The sequence below is a fragment of the Chrysoperla carnea genome, chromosome 4 (assembly GCF_905475395.1).
Source record: "Chrysoperla carnea chromosome 4, inChrCarn1.1, whole genome shotgun sequence".
NCBI classification, from domain to species: domain Eukaryota; kingdom Metazoa; phylum Arthropoda; class Insecta; order Neuroptera; family Chrysopidae; genus Chrysoperla; species Chrysoperla carnea.
The window spans coordinates 51,831,863-51,849,460 of NC_058340.1; the positions used below are offsets into that span (position 1 = coordinate 51,831,863).

Here is a 17,598-nt window from a genome sequence, read left to right on the forward strand (position 1 = left end):
ACATGATTTGGCATATTTTTTGAATAAAAATTTGCATACAAAATTTCATAGAACTTTAACACATTGTAATATGAACATAAAATAAGTAGGGAAAAAATCACTTTATATTTACAAGTTAAAAAAGATTTGAGCGTCAACTTTTTTAACATTTATTTAAACTAAAATCCTAAAATGATTGGACTAATACCATATACTTACTAAAGAAATAAATGTGTACCTGTATACCACACTGCCACCTATATATATATATATATTAGTCCAAAGGGTATGAACTAGGGAGTGAAAATACATAAAAAAGTGGCTACATAAAACAAAAGTTATTTTTATTACTTATAGAAACACAAAGTGGTTCACAAATGAAATAAGTTACTTTTGATTTTCTTTGATATTGTCAAACGGTTGAACTATTCTAGAGCGAACCCAAGAGGGATCATATTATTACACAATATGGTTTTTCATTCATAAAGGCAGAGCGAACAGATGTCGAAAGGAATGTTTCAATTGAAACAATTGAGATTGAAAAACTATCAGCCCGAATGTTATGCAAATCAAAAGGCTTTTGTCGAAAGGGTTTGCTCTTAGATCGAAATAAGGCTCATCAAAATCGATCGATAACTGTGCAAACAAATCACAATGCATTCAGGATAACAAACGTAAAAGTATTTTATTTATCTAAGCACCAACATAGATTCAAATTTCAAGGCAAAGAAGCGTTAAAAATATATTAAAATATTGGAAAATACTGAGTCTGATTTGATAAAAGATTTCGATTTTTATAAAAACTACATTTTAGACCATGATAGAGCAATACATAAGGCGGGCAATATATTTTCAAACTTTGACCGTACCTGAAACTAGAAAACTAGAAGCAGTTCAAAAATCAAATAACGCAAATTTAGTACTATATTTTGTTATATTGAAAATAATTTTTTGTTGAAATACGAATAAATTTTTAAGTATACATGGATGTCATTGACTTCTAAATTTCTCAATAGTGCAACTACAAGTTTTAACAAGTTTTGAAAGTTTTATAAGTAGTATTTTTAATATCGTTTAATTTTTTATCTCAAACATATTGCATTCTAATTTGCAAACGCTAACAAAAAGTAAAGATGGCTCGTAGATACGTCTCAATTTTTAGAATTTTATAGATTAGAATGTATTCTTACACAAAGTTTATAAATTTTGTCATTCACGTGACTACAAACATTCTACGGTACTTCCTGCATGATTCTATCTACAGATCAGATTCTCCACAGCCATTCTTTCTGCCTGACGATTCGTTTGACAACTTTCGTCTTTTCAACTTCTATCGTCCTCGAGTCAGGTTAAAAATCTCCTGAACATATCTTTTACCCAAGCATCTCAGAATAATTGATTCTCTAATTTTCAGAATTACTTCTTCTAAAGCTTCAATATAAACGCAATGGCACATGAATGAAAGATCGGCAACCGTTTTTATAATAAATGGTATGCCCATACACATTCTGTCAATTTGATTATCTTCTAACTAGTAAAAGCAACACTATCTTGCAAATTCTTCCAAGCATAAATGTTCAAATTGATCCTTTCGTAGGGAAATTTAGTTATTCCCACGCCTTAACTCTGCCTAAGGAAGGTAATAAAGATCATACACTCCTGAGATAGTTGGTATTATATTGCTCAACTCCAGAGGTCCATCTACCCTGTGACATGCAACTATTGGCCACTTCGCTTATTTAATTTTCTCTATAATGCCCATATCTACATGCTTATCTCTAACGAAGGTGGCACTTAACGAAGGACTGGAAACCACGTACAAGAGCATTATTCTTACTGGAGTGAAATAGTAATGGAAAACAATAAAGTCTGAGAAAAACGTGCAATTTATTTGTCTTTTATATGGAAAATGCTTTTTAATTTTTGAAAATTAAATTTATAACATACGAAAGGTTTAATTACGCTGGTAGTTGATGTAAAACAAATTATACATGAAGTTTGCCATATAAAATACTACACATATTATAATTTTTTGTTACAAAAAAAAAAAAACCAAGTCTCATACAGCATACAACCTCAAACGATCAATTTTAAATCTCCATATACCAAACAGTTTTGTTCTGTGTATACTTACCCGTCCTTTTAATAAGTTTATATTCCCATAATAAAACACAAAATACGAGCAACCACATACATACAGAAACACATCCCTATACATTTTCACTGTTATAGTGCTCATAAATTCTTAAAACTACAGTTTCTTTTTCTTTTGAATTTTCTTTTTATTTTTTATTTTTTTTGTTGGTATAATAAGTTTAAACAACATGAAAAAAGAAGTTGATTATAATTTCATTCATGAGTATCGAGAGACTGTAGAATAAACATTTGTCATACAAATACACACAAAGATTTTTATTGAAATTGTTTTACAGAAGACGAGATTTTGTTTGGCTTTCGTACTGATAATTAAAAGATTAATTTATTTATACCAATAACAAAATTTTTTTATAACTTGTAGACATTGAACTTATATGACCTAGGAATCTACGAATGACCTATTTGATTCTAGAAACCAAATTTCGAAATTAAAGTCTAATTTATTTTTAATCCCCAAACTACAAAAAAGGGGTGTTATAAGTTTGACCGCTATGTGTGTGTGTTTGTCTGTGGCATCGTAGCGCCCAAACGGATGAACCGATTTTGATTTTTTTGGTTTTGTTCGAAAGATAATTTAACGGAAAGTGTTCTTAGCTATTTTTCAAATGCGAACTTAGGGTTCCGTAGCCGAAAAAGATGCCGAGGGTTTTTTAAATTTTGTAAGCACTTGTAGGTATGGATACTGTGACATAAAAATAAACTGAAAGTAAAAAGAACATATATTGTTTTGTTTAGTACTTAAAAATATCATGCATTCGAAATGTTTTTATAATCCCCACATGTTGATAGAATTTATTCCGTGACCACAAAAAAATCTAGCCGACCTCATTATTTGCTTGTTTCAAATTACCTCCGGTTAGGGTAAGTTTAGTAGATGAGTTTGGTTGAACAAAGGCTAGGCATTGTCACAGCAAATGCTCTGTAGTTATTTTCTTCCACGTTACCTTCTCTGCAATTCTAGTCGTTTGTTTATCTTCAATTTTTTGTTGATTCATTCCCGTTGGAGAATTTCTTGTGACTAGGCACTCCTGAATGAGCTTCAGCTACCCGGCTGTAACTTATCATTTGGCTTCTATTTCAACTCGTCTAAAATATTCAATTCTGAACAATACGAAAATATTCAGCTAATTCAGAATCAGATTTTATAGGGCGATCATAAAATCTTAGCACCAACCAAAAAGAAAGTAATTAATACAAAAATGTATCGCTCATGTCATTGCGAAATTTTTTTAAAATTTTTTCGAATAATTATGACTCGCATTAAAACCACATTAAATCAGGAGTTACATACCTTTTTTATAACAAACGCCGCCCAAGGACTATAGACAATCCCCACTTTTTTGTTTTTTTCTTAATTTCTCAATACTCTGTAGTTTGATCTAAGGTTACGATTGACCTTTTCAAGCTTTCTGTAGAATTTAATTTCAGTTATAGCTCCATCCAAAGACATACTGTATATAGATCCCAATTCATTCAAACCTTATTTATAGTCTTTCATAATATTTTTATACATTTTTATTGAGTAACGAAATGGAATATATATTTAATATTTTACTACATTTATTTTGATACTAAAAAAATTTTTGATTTCACATAAAAATTTAATAATTTGTTTCAGAAAATCGTACTTTAGAACTTCATTCGCCGGACAGTGTGCATAGTTGTGTATTAAGAGCAGCGGATACGAATGAAGCAGCCGCATGGTTCAATAGCTTACATTCTGCATTGGCAACACTTACTTTAGCAGCATTACATGAAGCCAATCGAACATTAAGTACATTAATAGGAGAATTACATCATATAGGATGGCTTAGTAGGAGGACTTCTAGTATTGAGGTAACTAACTTCCACAATGAAGTCATATAGAACTTAGCTAGAATGGAATATCTAAAAAAATTTCTCAAAACAAAATTTAAAAAAATCAGTAATACATCTCTTTATTCGTTGAGTTAACAGTTTTTATGTAATCGAGGAAATGAGCCATTTGACCCAGGAATCGCAGATAGTTTCCATAATGATTTTCAGGAAATTTAAAAAATTAATTATTTTAGTTGCAATCTTCAGTTAATGTTTCTTTTCTTTTATAGAATGGGCGTTCAGCAAGTTCAGAGAGCTCTGACGATTCTGAACGATGGCAATCAGTATTTGTAGCCGTAACGGATAAAGAGTTACGTTTATATGAATCAGCACCATGGTCAATAGAAGCATGGGGTGCGCCAGTAGAATTATGTTCGTTATTATCAACACGTCTTGTTAGCAGTAATTCTATACGAAATTCAACTAGTTCCAATGAAATCATTACATTTAGTGTCCGATGTGGAACATCTGAAGGTGTTATTACATATGAATTACGAGCTGAAACCCATAGAGATTTAGCAAACTGGGCGAGAGCACTTGTAAATGGTACCCACACGTGTGCACAACAACAACAGGAACTTGTATGCCGTAAGTATATGTCATGTTAACAAAATTTTTACAAAATTGTTACCAAAAATATAATTTACATAATCTTTTAGGATGTTTGTGGAAAGGGCGACCTTGTCAATTAGTTTTACATTATGAAAATGGATTTAGTTTAATTGAATATGGAACTGGCGGTAACTCATTAATGCGTGGAGGAGTACGAACTTTATGGAGGTATCCTTTCGATCGTTTAAAAACCTCAGCAGATGATGGAAACCGTTTGTTATGGTTAGATTTTGGCGGAGAAGAAGGAGAAATTGTACGTGCATTAATTTACGTTATTTGTTTTGAAAATATTTTGACAATTTTCTTGCAAACAACCGTGATTTTCAGTTGATTAAATTTAGTCTACTGTTTATTTATCAATTTATATGTTTTCCTTATATTTTAGCACTTATCTGTAGTATAATTAATTATCGTGGCTGCAAATACTCCACTATAGTTATGATAAGCAAGTAGTTTTGATGCAATACTTTTTCAGTAAAAAATCATAATCAAGACCTTGCATTCGTTCTTATAAAAAGTTTCTTAATAAAAACAGTTAAAGGTACTGGGCTTCTATCTGCTTACTGTAAACCTAATGAAAATAAACACGAAAGCTTCTTTCTCAATAACACCTTTATTTGAAATAGACAGATGGGCAGTTATCCAAACAAATAAAATCAATTATGTATCTGCAGCCAAGTAACTTTATTGAAGTTGATGAATGTATATTTTAACATATTGTACTTCCGAAACATTTTTAAAAGAAAAGGGATACGATAGACCAAACTGGTCGCACTAAAGACTTACTCTTAGCTAGTCTTGCAGCTAAAGAAACAGATGGCTTTTTTACCGAATATTGGATATATCTTCCAAAATTTGAATATCTCTTATCAAAGGCCCTGTATGAAGGTTAATAAAATTCTATCCATATCATTTATACATGTAAAATCCTAAAAGGAGTTGTGTAAAGATAATTGGATTGTGGAACTCCGAACCATATTCATGATGGATGTAATTTTCACAGAAGCTTAATTTGAGGGTTTTTACAGATTTTACTTTTAGTTTTTACAGTTTGGTAAAAAGTAATTAATTAATCATAACTCTTCTTGAAATTATTGAGTTTAATTATTATCTACTCTTTACGGTATTCCACCTTTTTTCTGTTATTATTAAATTATAAAATGAGATTTCTTTTTGTGTTTTAGGAACTCGATTTGGAAGGATGTCCAAAACCAGTGGTATTTATTCTTCACAATTTTCTATCAGCAAAAATACATCGTTTAGGTTTATATGCATAGTATTATAGTGCAAATACAGTTTATAATTCCATATAAATTGTAAATGAAATCAATGCACAAATGACTAATAGGTCTAGAAGATTCAATTAAAAAGAAAACTTTTATATAAACAGAATATTTTTTGTACATTAAAAAAAAAATTGCATATAATTAATATTTCTTAACACTTATTAATAAAACATGAATTGTAAATTTTTAAATATTAATAATTCTATTTGATTAGTTAAAAATAATAAACATGAAATTTGTTACTTAGATTTTACACAAAAAATAATATATATGCCAAAGGCAAATAACATTGACAATTATCTTGATATGGAAAATGTACATTGAGTGGCCTAGAATAGTTTTATTTATTATTTTACTACTGAATATATTTATCGACTACGGCCCGTCAGCTTCAAACAATAACAGAACTCCAAGTTGTTTGACAATTTTATATATAAAATGTTGGCAATAATATAAATAGACCTACGGTTTTCAACTTGTACGAGAGTCTGTGGATCATCGATCTTGATTGTTCATTTTCTTGAAATGAAAAAAGTAAATGCGGCATCATTATCAAATAAATTAAATCTACCAAACTGGATGAATCAACTTGGAAAACGGGTTAAAAATTTTCTCCCTATTACATAAAAAAGAGACCTGGACGACGATCAGAAATTATGGGAAAGAAATTATTCCGTAAAGAAGGAAATGATTCTTTTGTATTATTCGGGGTCATTCATCAATTATATTAGTAATTCTAAAACGAATATGCAAAGCAAATGACAGTTCACATCTTGAGAAGGATTTTAAATTGTTAAACCAATCCGATGATTCGTGTATTTCGAGATACTTCTAAATCTGGACAATATATCTACAAGTATTGGCACATACACATCGTAATTCATTCAAAAAAATTTATGTAATACTCCTCTTCAATACGGTAGTTTTTGTTTCAAAATATCTGAGTTTGGCCACTTCAACCACATTGTTGAAAAGGACTAGAAGAGTGATATTTTTCTCAATATCGCCAATTGATTGGTTAGGAGAAGTAATAGAAAAATAAATATAAATCAAACATTTCTGAAGAAGAACCATCTCCAATAATGAACGAAATATGTGCTGAATGATTAAAAATTGTTTGGTAAAATGAAAATAAATGAAATTCTTCTTCTTTTTTATCGGGAATTCCAATTCGAGAATAGTAGAAATATTTTCACGAGTACATATCCCCCCCCTACCGCATTGCACGTAAAGTATATTTTCAAAGCTTCATGTATATTATTTTACTCCGTGTTGGCGATTTGTAGCATCGAAATTACAATGGTCAATCTTGACTTTACATATTGTCCAATTTTCGACAGCAATAGTCATTATCTCATTCCACCACGCCACAACACAAATCGTTATGGGACTTAATTATCCTTAGCATATTTTCATCTATAATATATTCAAAATATTTACCTTGATGGCTTTATGTTTCTGTTTCCCTTGAAGATGTTTCCCAAAATTTACTGAAATATTCCTAAAAATACATTAATATTTTAAAATCCAATCTTTTTGAGATTTGGTTTCCAGTCAATTTGTGAACTGTTGTAACATTTTAAAACGTCAGATATATTTAGTAATAAATTGTCTCGAGACCCATATTACTACACTTAAAATTAGACGTATTCGTGATTCCCATAAACTATTGGTGGCACTTTAAACAAACAAAAACCGTAGAACATATAATATATTTTATATCAATCACAACCCTAGCTCGTAAGTCAATTAGTAGAAATTTCCTTCTTACTTATGTCTTTTAATTATAATGTTCTAAGATAATAATAGGGAATATTCATGTATATTTTTAATATTCTTTATTAATTGTTTACACACAAAAAGTTTAAATAGAGAATAATTTTAAGATGTTTAAACGCAGTTCTTTGATATGTGAGCTGTCAATTTTTGACAGTTCAATGTAAAATTTACACTTTAAAAATAAATTTACAACACATACTTAATTTATACACGTTATTATTAAGTTTTCTAATAAAAGCCATAGAATAATATAACTCAATGTAATACCATACAAAATATAAATCATTAATACCATACAGTTTGTCATCAAATCTGACAAGCCACATACTATGACGTCACGTTCGTTTTAAAATTTGAATTTCCGTTTTAGAAATTTGAATTTCTCTCACTGAATTTAAAATTTTATTAATTAATTTTAAGTAATTAAAAGATATTAATTACTAAAATAATTGTTTAATTGAAATGTCCAGCCAATAAAGGTACGGCAATTTCATGAATATTCCCTATTACACCCTCCTCTCCATTTCATATTTAAATCAGTAGAGGTCAGTTCAGTTTTTTGGAGTCGCGAATGAAAAACAAATTATTTTATAATTTATAAGTCTTTGTGTAAATTTTTGTGCCTTGGCTACTTTAAAATAAAAATATATTATATTAATTACATGGTACAAACATTTTATAAATATGTATAAAATTTATAATGTACCTATCTATATAGGGTAAAAATTAAAAATTGTAAATCATCAAACAAAAATTTATGTAGATATTGTTCACGAATCTAAATTTTCGTATAACATGTATAAGTAATAAGAATATAAAAGTAGGGATGTGTGTTAAAAGCATACAACGCAATTACCTTTAATAATCATAATTAATGAAAATAAAATATTTTGTAATTATACAGCTGGAATTCAAAAAAATCAATTAATATCAAAATAAATGGTTAAATGATGTGACTTATCCGTGCAAATTATGTAAAACTAGAATTTTCATATACTTGGAGCGACCTTCTTTGGTGAGACATTGAAGTTATTATTTTTGTAGGGCCTAAAACAATTAATTACATGCGGGTATAATTTTTTTGTTGGATTGAAAAAGGTTAAAAATTGAGAATTTCAAACGAGTATAGCTCGTATCAAGAAATTTGCCAATTAAATGAAAAATCTACCATGTAGAAATGATAAGAAAAGAAGAAAAGCTAGGCTTACTGAATTCTATATAAAAAGACGATCTATATTGGAATTAATTTATTCAAAACTAAGATAGATAGAAGATAGAATTTTTTGTAATTGTTTTCGCCTAGTTATCATTCTTCTAACCCCTTATCCAATATGCCCTCGAGCTTCGAATACATTTGCTTATCTTTTCAACATATAGAATTTTGATACCGATATTTCATTATATCTATTCATTAAAAATCGCGGAATAAATCTTTGAAAATTTCCAAAATGACAAAAAGCAATAGATAGAATGGCAACTATCTGGTAAGAAAATGTATGCGAAGCTCGGGGAATTAAAAAACTAATTTTTTTTGTTCTTATTTATAGTTTTTATTATATTCTATAATGTACTAATGAAGAAATCGGGTTTGATCTTAAGCAAGCATAGGTAAAAGTCATGCAAACAAAATAGCGCACAGCTGCATGATCAAATGCAGCAAATTATTCCAGATCATGACAAGATTTTTCTAGGAACCAATTATTTGTTCACTCCCTCCGCTATTACTTCTTAATAAATATATCTGAATAGTTGACGATATAATTAAAGCTTGAATGTCTTGGATGCGTAAAGATTCAAAGTCGCATTAACTGATGCCTCCCCTCGAAGATTATACTATAGAGCACAAACAAATGACAATTTAATCCGGCGTTATTGTGGCTATCAAACAGAACATGCCGTTGTGGACGAGTATATTTTACCCATATAATGCATATTTTGTTTTAAAGTTATTAGGGTTTTAAAAACCGTCGGGTATTAGATACCCGACAGCAATGACGCTGGGCTATACAAAAAAAAAAGCAAAAAAAAAAACAAGACTTTCTTGTTTCAAACTTATATAGTAGATTCTATTTGTTTATTAGAAATAAATGTTATATTATCAAGGTCTTCTTGATGTTGCATTTATCCATCATGTTAAACTTTGTAATAATTTGTCAATTGATGAATGTTGAAGAAGAAATTAAGCGCAAACTATTAAAATAATAATTCGAAACAAGTCAAGTAACCGTAATAATAAAGTTGATAAAAATATTTTACTAAATTTATAGACTAAGAAACCTTTTCAATGAAGAAATGTTTAAATCAGAAACTGTTAGTGTTTAAAAATGTTTGTTATTACTGGTGAATATCTGCTGTGAAGAAATAATCTGTTCACCACAATGTCAATATTATTATAAATCTGTGTTTGTAGGTGATTTTTTTCTATGTGTGATCGGAACACATTTGAAATAACGTAACTCAATATTATCTTCAATGAGAAGATATTTTTTTTCTGTTTTTGGTAAAAAGAATGATCTGAATGATACAAATTGGACTGCATCTCTCCGAATTTGATAAAAAGAACGTAGTCGATTTTAACGCTAAGATGTCAACGCCACGAGAAAAAAAAATTTAATCATACTTAAAAAACTCAACTGATTTTTTCATTGGATCAAACGGCAAAAGGTACCTACTTTATTATACATTTTAATGTGCTAGGTATTCTTTTGTAAGTTATGGTATGTGCGTATTGTTTACTACAAGATTGTAAGCGAACATTTCCGTTAAATATTATATATCTACGGGCGTTGCAAACTATAGTTATTTTTTCTATCGCTAGATTGAGTCTTTCTTAGTATTAAAATCCAACTACGTTTTTCAAGTATTTGATACCAGACGTGAACGCAATATAAGCCATATTTGATATTTATGTTACATTTTTATCAAATATGGCTTTTATTGCACATGGGTTCAAAATTTGATATCCATCCAATGAAATACAAATTCAGTTATTCTAAAATCAGCTTACCTTAATTTAAACTTTTCTTTAGGTTTCGAATAATTGACGAAAAAATTTCAAAACCGGTCCCTGTATAAAATAAGATTTTAAGAATTATTGGAAAAATAATCTGACTTTTTAATTTGTAGCGTTTAATTATTAGAAACGAAAATCAATAGATGTCTTCCTAAGATAATGGAATTTATTAGATTAAGTTTAATCGAATTATGGTCTGAATTATAATGTGAATAAATTGTGATTTGTAATTAGAAAGTATTTTGTTTCAAGTAATAAAACAACGCCGATTCGTTACATATACACCGTTTTCTTAAATCAAGTGTATTTATTGTAAGACAATTATAGATTTTTAATGTTTACGCGATTATCCTAATAACTTATCAACAAAGTATTCTAGATAATTTATGTGCAGATTTTTAATGGAGAACAAATACGAATCTTTAAGAAATACTTTAAAATAGTGTTAGAAATATCTGTTTAAAATACTCTTCATAAGGCTTATATAAGGCATATCTTTATATTACATTTCTAAAGAACTGATTTTTATTTAGTGTTAAAACGTCAAACACAATTGATCGTTTATTAAATATTCCAAAGTATCAACTAAACTAATGAAAGATCATACGAGGATAAGCGAATTTAGGTCGAAATTTGAGCAGCGAATTTATTTTTCATAGTCATAAAATTATTTAAAGAAATAGGCTTTTGTCCACCAAGAATAAATCAGTTGGATAAATGTTTCTAATGATTAATCATGATATGTAGATATAACAAAACACAAATTTATTTTTCATAAAATATAAAGATTACTATTATTGGCAAAAAATAAAATCAGTAAAATTATACATCCGGTCACGTAACAGCAACCAACAATCAGATGTATTGTGAAAATATTACGTCACGCCATTTGAAACGATATATAAACAACATTACATTTTAACCGAACAAAGAAGGTTAGCCTATAACTTGAATACACAAAATGATTGTTTAGTACGTCGTGATATCATTCAAGACGCCATGACACTCAACACTGTTTTCGATACTAATGAAACGTATAAACCAATTTTTCAAATTTCGGACAAAAGTCTATTCTATTTTTATCTATTATCTATGGACAAAATTACCTTCGGTGTTACATATTCCGGGATCTTTTCGTTAAAAGGTCATAAAAGGAACATACCTTTACGTTTTATGGCGTGGAAAATATATTAGCCCAACTTATTCCACATTATGATATTTTCCTAGATTGCTCATTTCGACGAGGTTTTCTTGATGTTTATTCTACTGTGCATAATACACTACACTTAATCTTCACAATCGGTCCAAACATAATCAGTAAGAAATACAAATTTAGAATAAAGGTCATATCAAGATTTATTTATCTTATCGATTAAACATTAAAACATCTTATTAAAACATATCAATTATTTGGTAAAATTACGTTATTAATAATTGTTTAGACATAACAAATAATAATTAATTTATCTACTTATTTATAGGTTTTGATCAAAATTAATACGCATTTTATTTTTGCATTATTTTAAAACCTGTGGCTAGTTAAATGTGGTCGTTGTTGAATATAATTTTTAAATGATTAAAAAAAAGTCAAATTAAGTCATTAGTGTTTGTATAAAGAGTCGATTCCTCAAATAATTGTATACTTAAGACAACAAATTGTTAAATCAAAATAGACCTGTTGAAATCTTTAAAATGAAATGGTAACAAATTAAATTCTTAACCAAAGTAAATTGATGTTTTTAACAACAGATTTAATTTTATCATACTTCTTACTCTTAATATCTATAAAAAATTGACGAATAATTTTCATAATTCGTTGATAAAAACGGGTATTATTGATTGTCAAAATTGATAACTTTATGAAAAATTTTGAAAGACCATCAATTTTTTGTTTGTTTAAATAATTAAATAAATATATTATTCATAAACAACATAAAACTAATATTTTTGAAAATAAAATATGTTTTTTTAAAACAAGCAAAAAATTAAAATTGATGGTCAATTTCGAATAATGGAAGGTTCATATAATTATAATACAAGAAATTATAATGAAATTTTAGGATTTTATATTGTCGACCATTTAAAGGATTAAGTTATTTCATTTTCGATTTCTTTTATTGCTATGTATTATAAAAGAAATTAATTCACAAAACCATAAATAAAATCAAATGACAGCAATGATAATTTTTTTTTAAACATACGGCAGGAAACACCTAATTTATATAAATTCGACATTATCAATCCTTCTATTGGTAGGCAAAACGAAACATACAATATTCCGCTTCTTTGAAATACAGGGTTTTTCAGTATATCTTTACTAAGGCGTTTTTTAAGGAGGAGTCATAAGATAAGATAAAACTATATTTTTAATAATATATTTACATTAGAATGTTAAAAAACAAATTATGTGTTTATACAAGCTAATTATTTTGTTGTGAATAAAATCATTGTATAAATTTAGGATTGAAAAAAAAAACATTAGAGAGGGGATAGATAATATATATACAGCTACAAAAAAATATTATCTATCCCCACTCTATTGTTTTTTTTTTCAATACTTAATAATTACAATTATTTTATTGACAACAAAATAATTAGCTTGTATAAACATGAAATTTGTTATTTACACATTACAATGTAAATATGTTCTTAAAAATATAGTTTTATTCTATCGTTTGACTCCTCCTTAATAAACGCCTTAAACTAGCTATGCCGAAAAACTAGCATAAGGTTATTCGAATAACTCAGTAAACTAAAATACTTATTTCAAAGCAGTTTTTTTTTTACAATATTTCGCTTTGCTTTTTATTGTCTAGTTTCTAGCCACAGTCCATATAGTTTATTTCTATAAAAATGTAACAAATAAGTCAATAATAATTATTTAAGGGACGATTATTTACAAATTAACGTAAATATTTTATCTATTTTACATTTTACAATGAATTTTCATCACAATGAAAAACCAAAATAAGTTGTGTAAAGCATAAACACTTAAATATATGTTATTAATTTTTGTTATTTGGTGCTAAAGATTTATATTTTAAATATATTATATTAGTTTTTAGGATTTTTGTAAATTTCAATTTATTCTCCATTTATATTGTAATTATATTATAGTAGTTGAATATTAATATAAAAAAATATAAAAATATATAATAATCTCAAATAAATATTATAAAATTGAAAATATATTTAATACTGTTGTTATAATTTTGTAATAATTGTAAATTGTATATAATTCGTTTCCATTATTTCAAAAATAATAGGTATGTTCAATATGATTAAATATTCTAGTTTTAAAAATAGCCAACAAACATTTTTTAATAGATATAAGGGAATTAAGGCAAAATAATCTATCATCTACGAAATTTTCGTCTACGGTTGAAACATTTTCGGTTGATCTTCTATTCAAAACTTTACCTATTCGAACATAGAACAAATTGATAGTTGTTGGGCAAGATTGCATTTCATTTCGGATGAAAGCGGTACAGGTCTTGCAAACTGTTCGGTGTTGCAAACCTTTGTTAAACCGTTGTAACGAATCTTGGTTGTTACACCGGATGCACAATTTTAATGCTGGCCCACGTTTGATCGGTTTATGAAAATTTTATCATTAGTTCTTTTCCTACGTTTCTGATTATACATACTGTTCAGCTCTTGCAAAAATTTTAACTAGCTGTGAACTGCCCGCTTCGCTGGTCAACTTCAATTTTAAATACAAAGATTATTGTGTTACAGTCTTCACTTCATATACCGTCACTTATCTTACTTTTGTTCACAATTTCGTCGATTTTACTATTTTGGTGTGGAATCCTAATTTTAAGGCAAAAGCCCTATCTGTACGCTACCACCCTTCGCTGTGGGACATTATGGTTGCAAAGAAATAGATGAGAAGTATCTAGTAAATTTTATGAAATTGGATAAACCCCCGATAAAACAGTTAACAACTTTTAAATGTCTGAACTCATTTTCATGTAACTTACAGTTTTTTTAATGTACACATCATGTTCTTTTATTTGATATCAGACTTGGGTATATTTGAAAATAGTCCATTGTTGATCCCCACTTCTACGCCCCATCTTTCCACCCACTGCATGACTTAAGTTTTTGAAGCACACCCATTCAACTCTTATTTCAACCTGTTTTTATTATTATGCCTGTGTCTTTCCTCAGGGTCTATACTAATTCAGTACCAAATTTCATTTAAATCGGTTAAGTAGTTTAGGCGTGATTGCGTAACATACATACTGACAGACAGACACAGTACTTACTTTCGAATTTATAATATAAGAAAAGATTTTTACAACTGGACGGGAATAAATTGACCATTTTGCAAATTCTATTATAATATCAATTTGATCAAGTTCAATTATTCTTTTAATGTATCAAAACAGAGGTGAAAGAAAATCAAAAGTTATTCAACCTTTCGTTCGATTAAAGCAATAAAAAAATCTTTTTGGACAAATCTATTATTTTAGAAATACTGAAATCACTTGTATAAAAATATTAAAAAAAACAGAATTGCATATATTATATTAATTAAGAACATCTTATTTCCATGTAATTATAAGTTTTTTTACAAAAAATTAAAATAATAAAAATAGGTTTAGTAATCTTTCACACTTAAAGAATCCGTGTTATGTGTATCCAACTAAAAAAAAAAAAAAATTAGAAAAATTCAAAATTTGCCTGTTCTATTCGAAGTTATTATGAAAATTGAAATTTTTAAATATCAATATGAAAATTAAATCCTAGCCAATTATAATTAAATGTAAGAAATAATGTAATAATGCAAGTGCTAAGTGTGAATAAATAATTCAATTATATGTTTTTTTTCTTTTTCCTATTCTTATGAATCCTAATATTGCTTTTAATTTTTCGTTCAAAATTAGTTCAGAGATATTTTTACGGAACAATATCCAGAATAAAGATATTTCAAAGCAGAGCCCAGAGTTCACATAGATAGGTGGCATCAATGTGACTAGTCGACTACAAGCGTAGTCGACAATTTACGGAAATTTAAAGGGTAACTTTTAACCGTCGTTATGGTTTGTTTGTGTTGAAATTTCGTTAAGCAAGAAAGGTTTGTATTGGAGTTTCAGACGATATCTTTTAACTTAAAATTTACCTTGTACCTGAAAAGAGATATAAAGATTCTGAAGATCCGAACATATTGAATCTCTTGTAGTGGAACTCGTAACGCATAAGGAAGCTTACAAAAAACAAGGCGAAAGTTTTGCAATGGCATTATATTTAATGACAAGAACCGAGAAATCGCAAATATAAAATTAGGTTTTGTAAAAAAAAATTTTTTAAATCCTTAATGGAATGCTTATTATCCTCATTCTTGTAAGGGGATTGTTAAGGATCGTATTAAACTTTCTTGGCAGCTACTTTGAACGTTCGAAGCTATGATGAGTAAGCTAAAATACTTTTAGTTACTTTATTGTAAGATTTTCAACATGTAATGGATTTATATTGAAGCGAGCGGCAATAATTGTATTAAACTGGAATAACTATTGCATAAACTTGATACACATAATAATATCCGATATCATAATGTATAAAATTTTGAATTTTTTCTAAATAAAAATATTTTTATATTTTTGATCAGTTTTAAGCAAAAAAATTACTCTTGTAATTTTTTCACTAGACGCTTAGTTTTCGAAATAAAAATTCTTGGAAAACTAAAAATGCAATATTCGATTTTAAGAAAACTAACACAGCTCCTGGTGTTCTGGTGTATCTTTTACGGCTGGAGCTGGTAAAGTCTCATTGTAAATCTAATAGTATAAGTTGTAAATCTAATTAAAAAATTCGGTTGCTTTTAGGTGCAAGAAGTACTTCACACCCACTCAGGTTCAATAAGGAAAACTTTGTTACTAGCAGAATAATTTTTATATGAGGAACATGTGTATGGAAATGCTCCCGTTCGGAGTTACAGGCATTAGAAACTTTGAAATGTGTCGAATATCTAGATTTTCGCTGAAACCGAAAATATTTCAAAATGTTGATTTCAAATATATTACGAAGTCCCGTCAATATACAAACTACTGTTCAATGAACAAACTGCAGGACCAATTTGTCGAAACTTTGTATTTGTATATTGTAATTTCTTTCAAGTTTTGGATGGAAGTGATTTTGTTCAAAGCGTCTGATGGCAATAAAGAAGTAAAATAATTCCAATTTATATTAATAAAAAATAGTTATATTTTTGAATAACGGTAGTGATGTTTTAACCTACGTTGAGGCTGTGAGTCGATCGGTTTCTGTAGAAAATTGCGTTATAATATAGTGAGAGACTAACCATTTATCATTATTCATGTTATTTTATCATTTTATCATTTCCCATCGCTTTCGTCTCGCAAGGTGTTGACGTCACTGCCGTTTGAATTTGTAGTTTAGAAAAACCGTTTTCAATTTTAAAATTACGTGAAGAATAATTTAATTACGAAAATAATGGTATAGCTTTGTTTGCAAAAAAATTTTATGCTAAAAATTGATTAAAATTAATTTAATTAAAAAATAGCCATGAACACTTTTCGATAGACTATCATAGGCGTTCGTTTATCAATAAATATAATTTCATTAAAAATATGTCTCATCTGGTTATCCGATGGAGAAGGTCGATTTTATACCTTCTCTTAAAATCACATACGAGTTTCCAAATACTTTATAAGCTTTTGAACAAGTTCAAAATCGGTCCAGTAGTATTTTTCGTATTCGAACAAGCACGCAAACAGATAACAGATTTTATAATGTAAAGTTATAGAAGTAAAAAATCATTTTAATAAAAATACATTTCAATTAAAATTAAATACAACATAATTTTAATAAATTGAAATATAAAAATTTGAATATAATATTATTTTTAATTACTTTTCTTTTTCATTTTTATTATTTTAATAGATTCTT

At 28.1% G+C, this 17,598-nt stretch overlaps 1 protein-coding gene across 1 annotated transcript in view; it reads left to right on the top strand.

Annotated features, from left to right (window-relative positions):
* The window catches only part of LOC123297992 (beta-1-syntrophin), a 297,307-nt gene extending 291,423 nt beyond the window's left edge, over positions 1 to 5,884 (top strand). Inside the window, exons 3-6 of the mRNA XM_044879839.1 lie at positions 3,755 to 3,972; positions 4,224 to 4,581; positions 4,653 to 4,858; positions 5,790 to 5,884. Coding sequence (XP_044735774.1) covers positions 3,755 to 3,972; positions 4,224 to 4,581; positions 4,653 to 4,858; positions 5,790 to 5,882 — 875 coding nt within the window. The 3' untranslated portion in view covers positions 5,883 to 5,884. The remainder of the gene's footprint in view (positions 1 to 3,754; positions 3,973 to 4,223; positions 4,582 to 4,652; positions 4,859 to 5,789) is intronic.
* Positions 5,885 to 17,598: the final 11,714 nt, after the last annotated feature.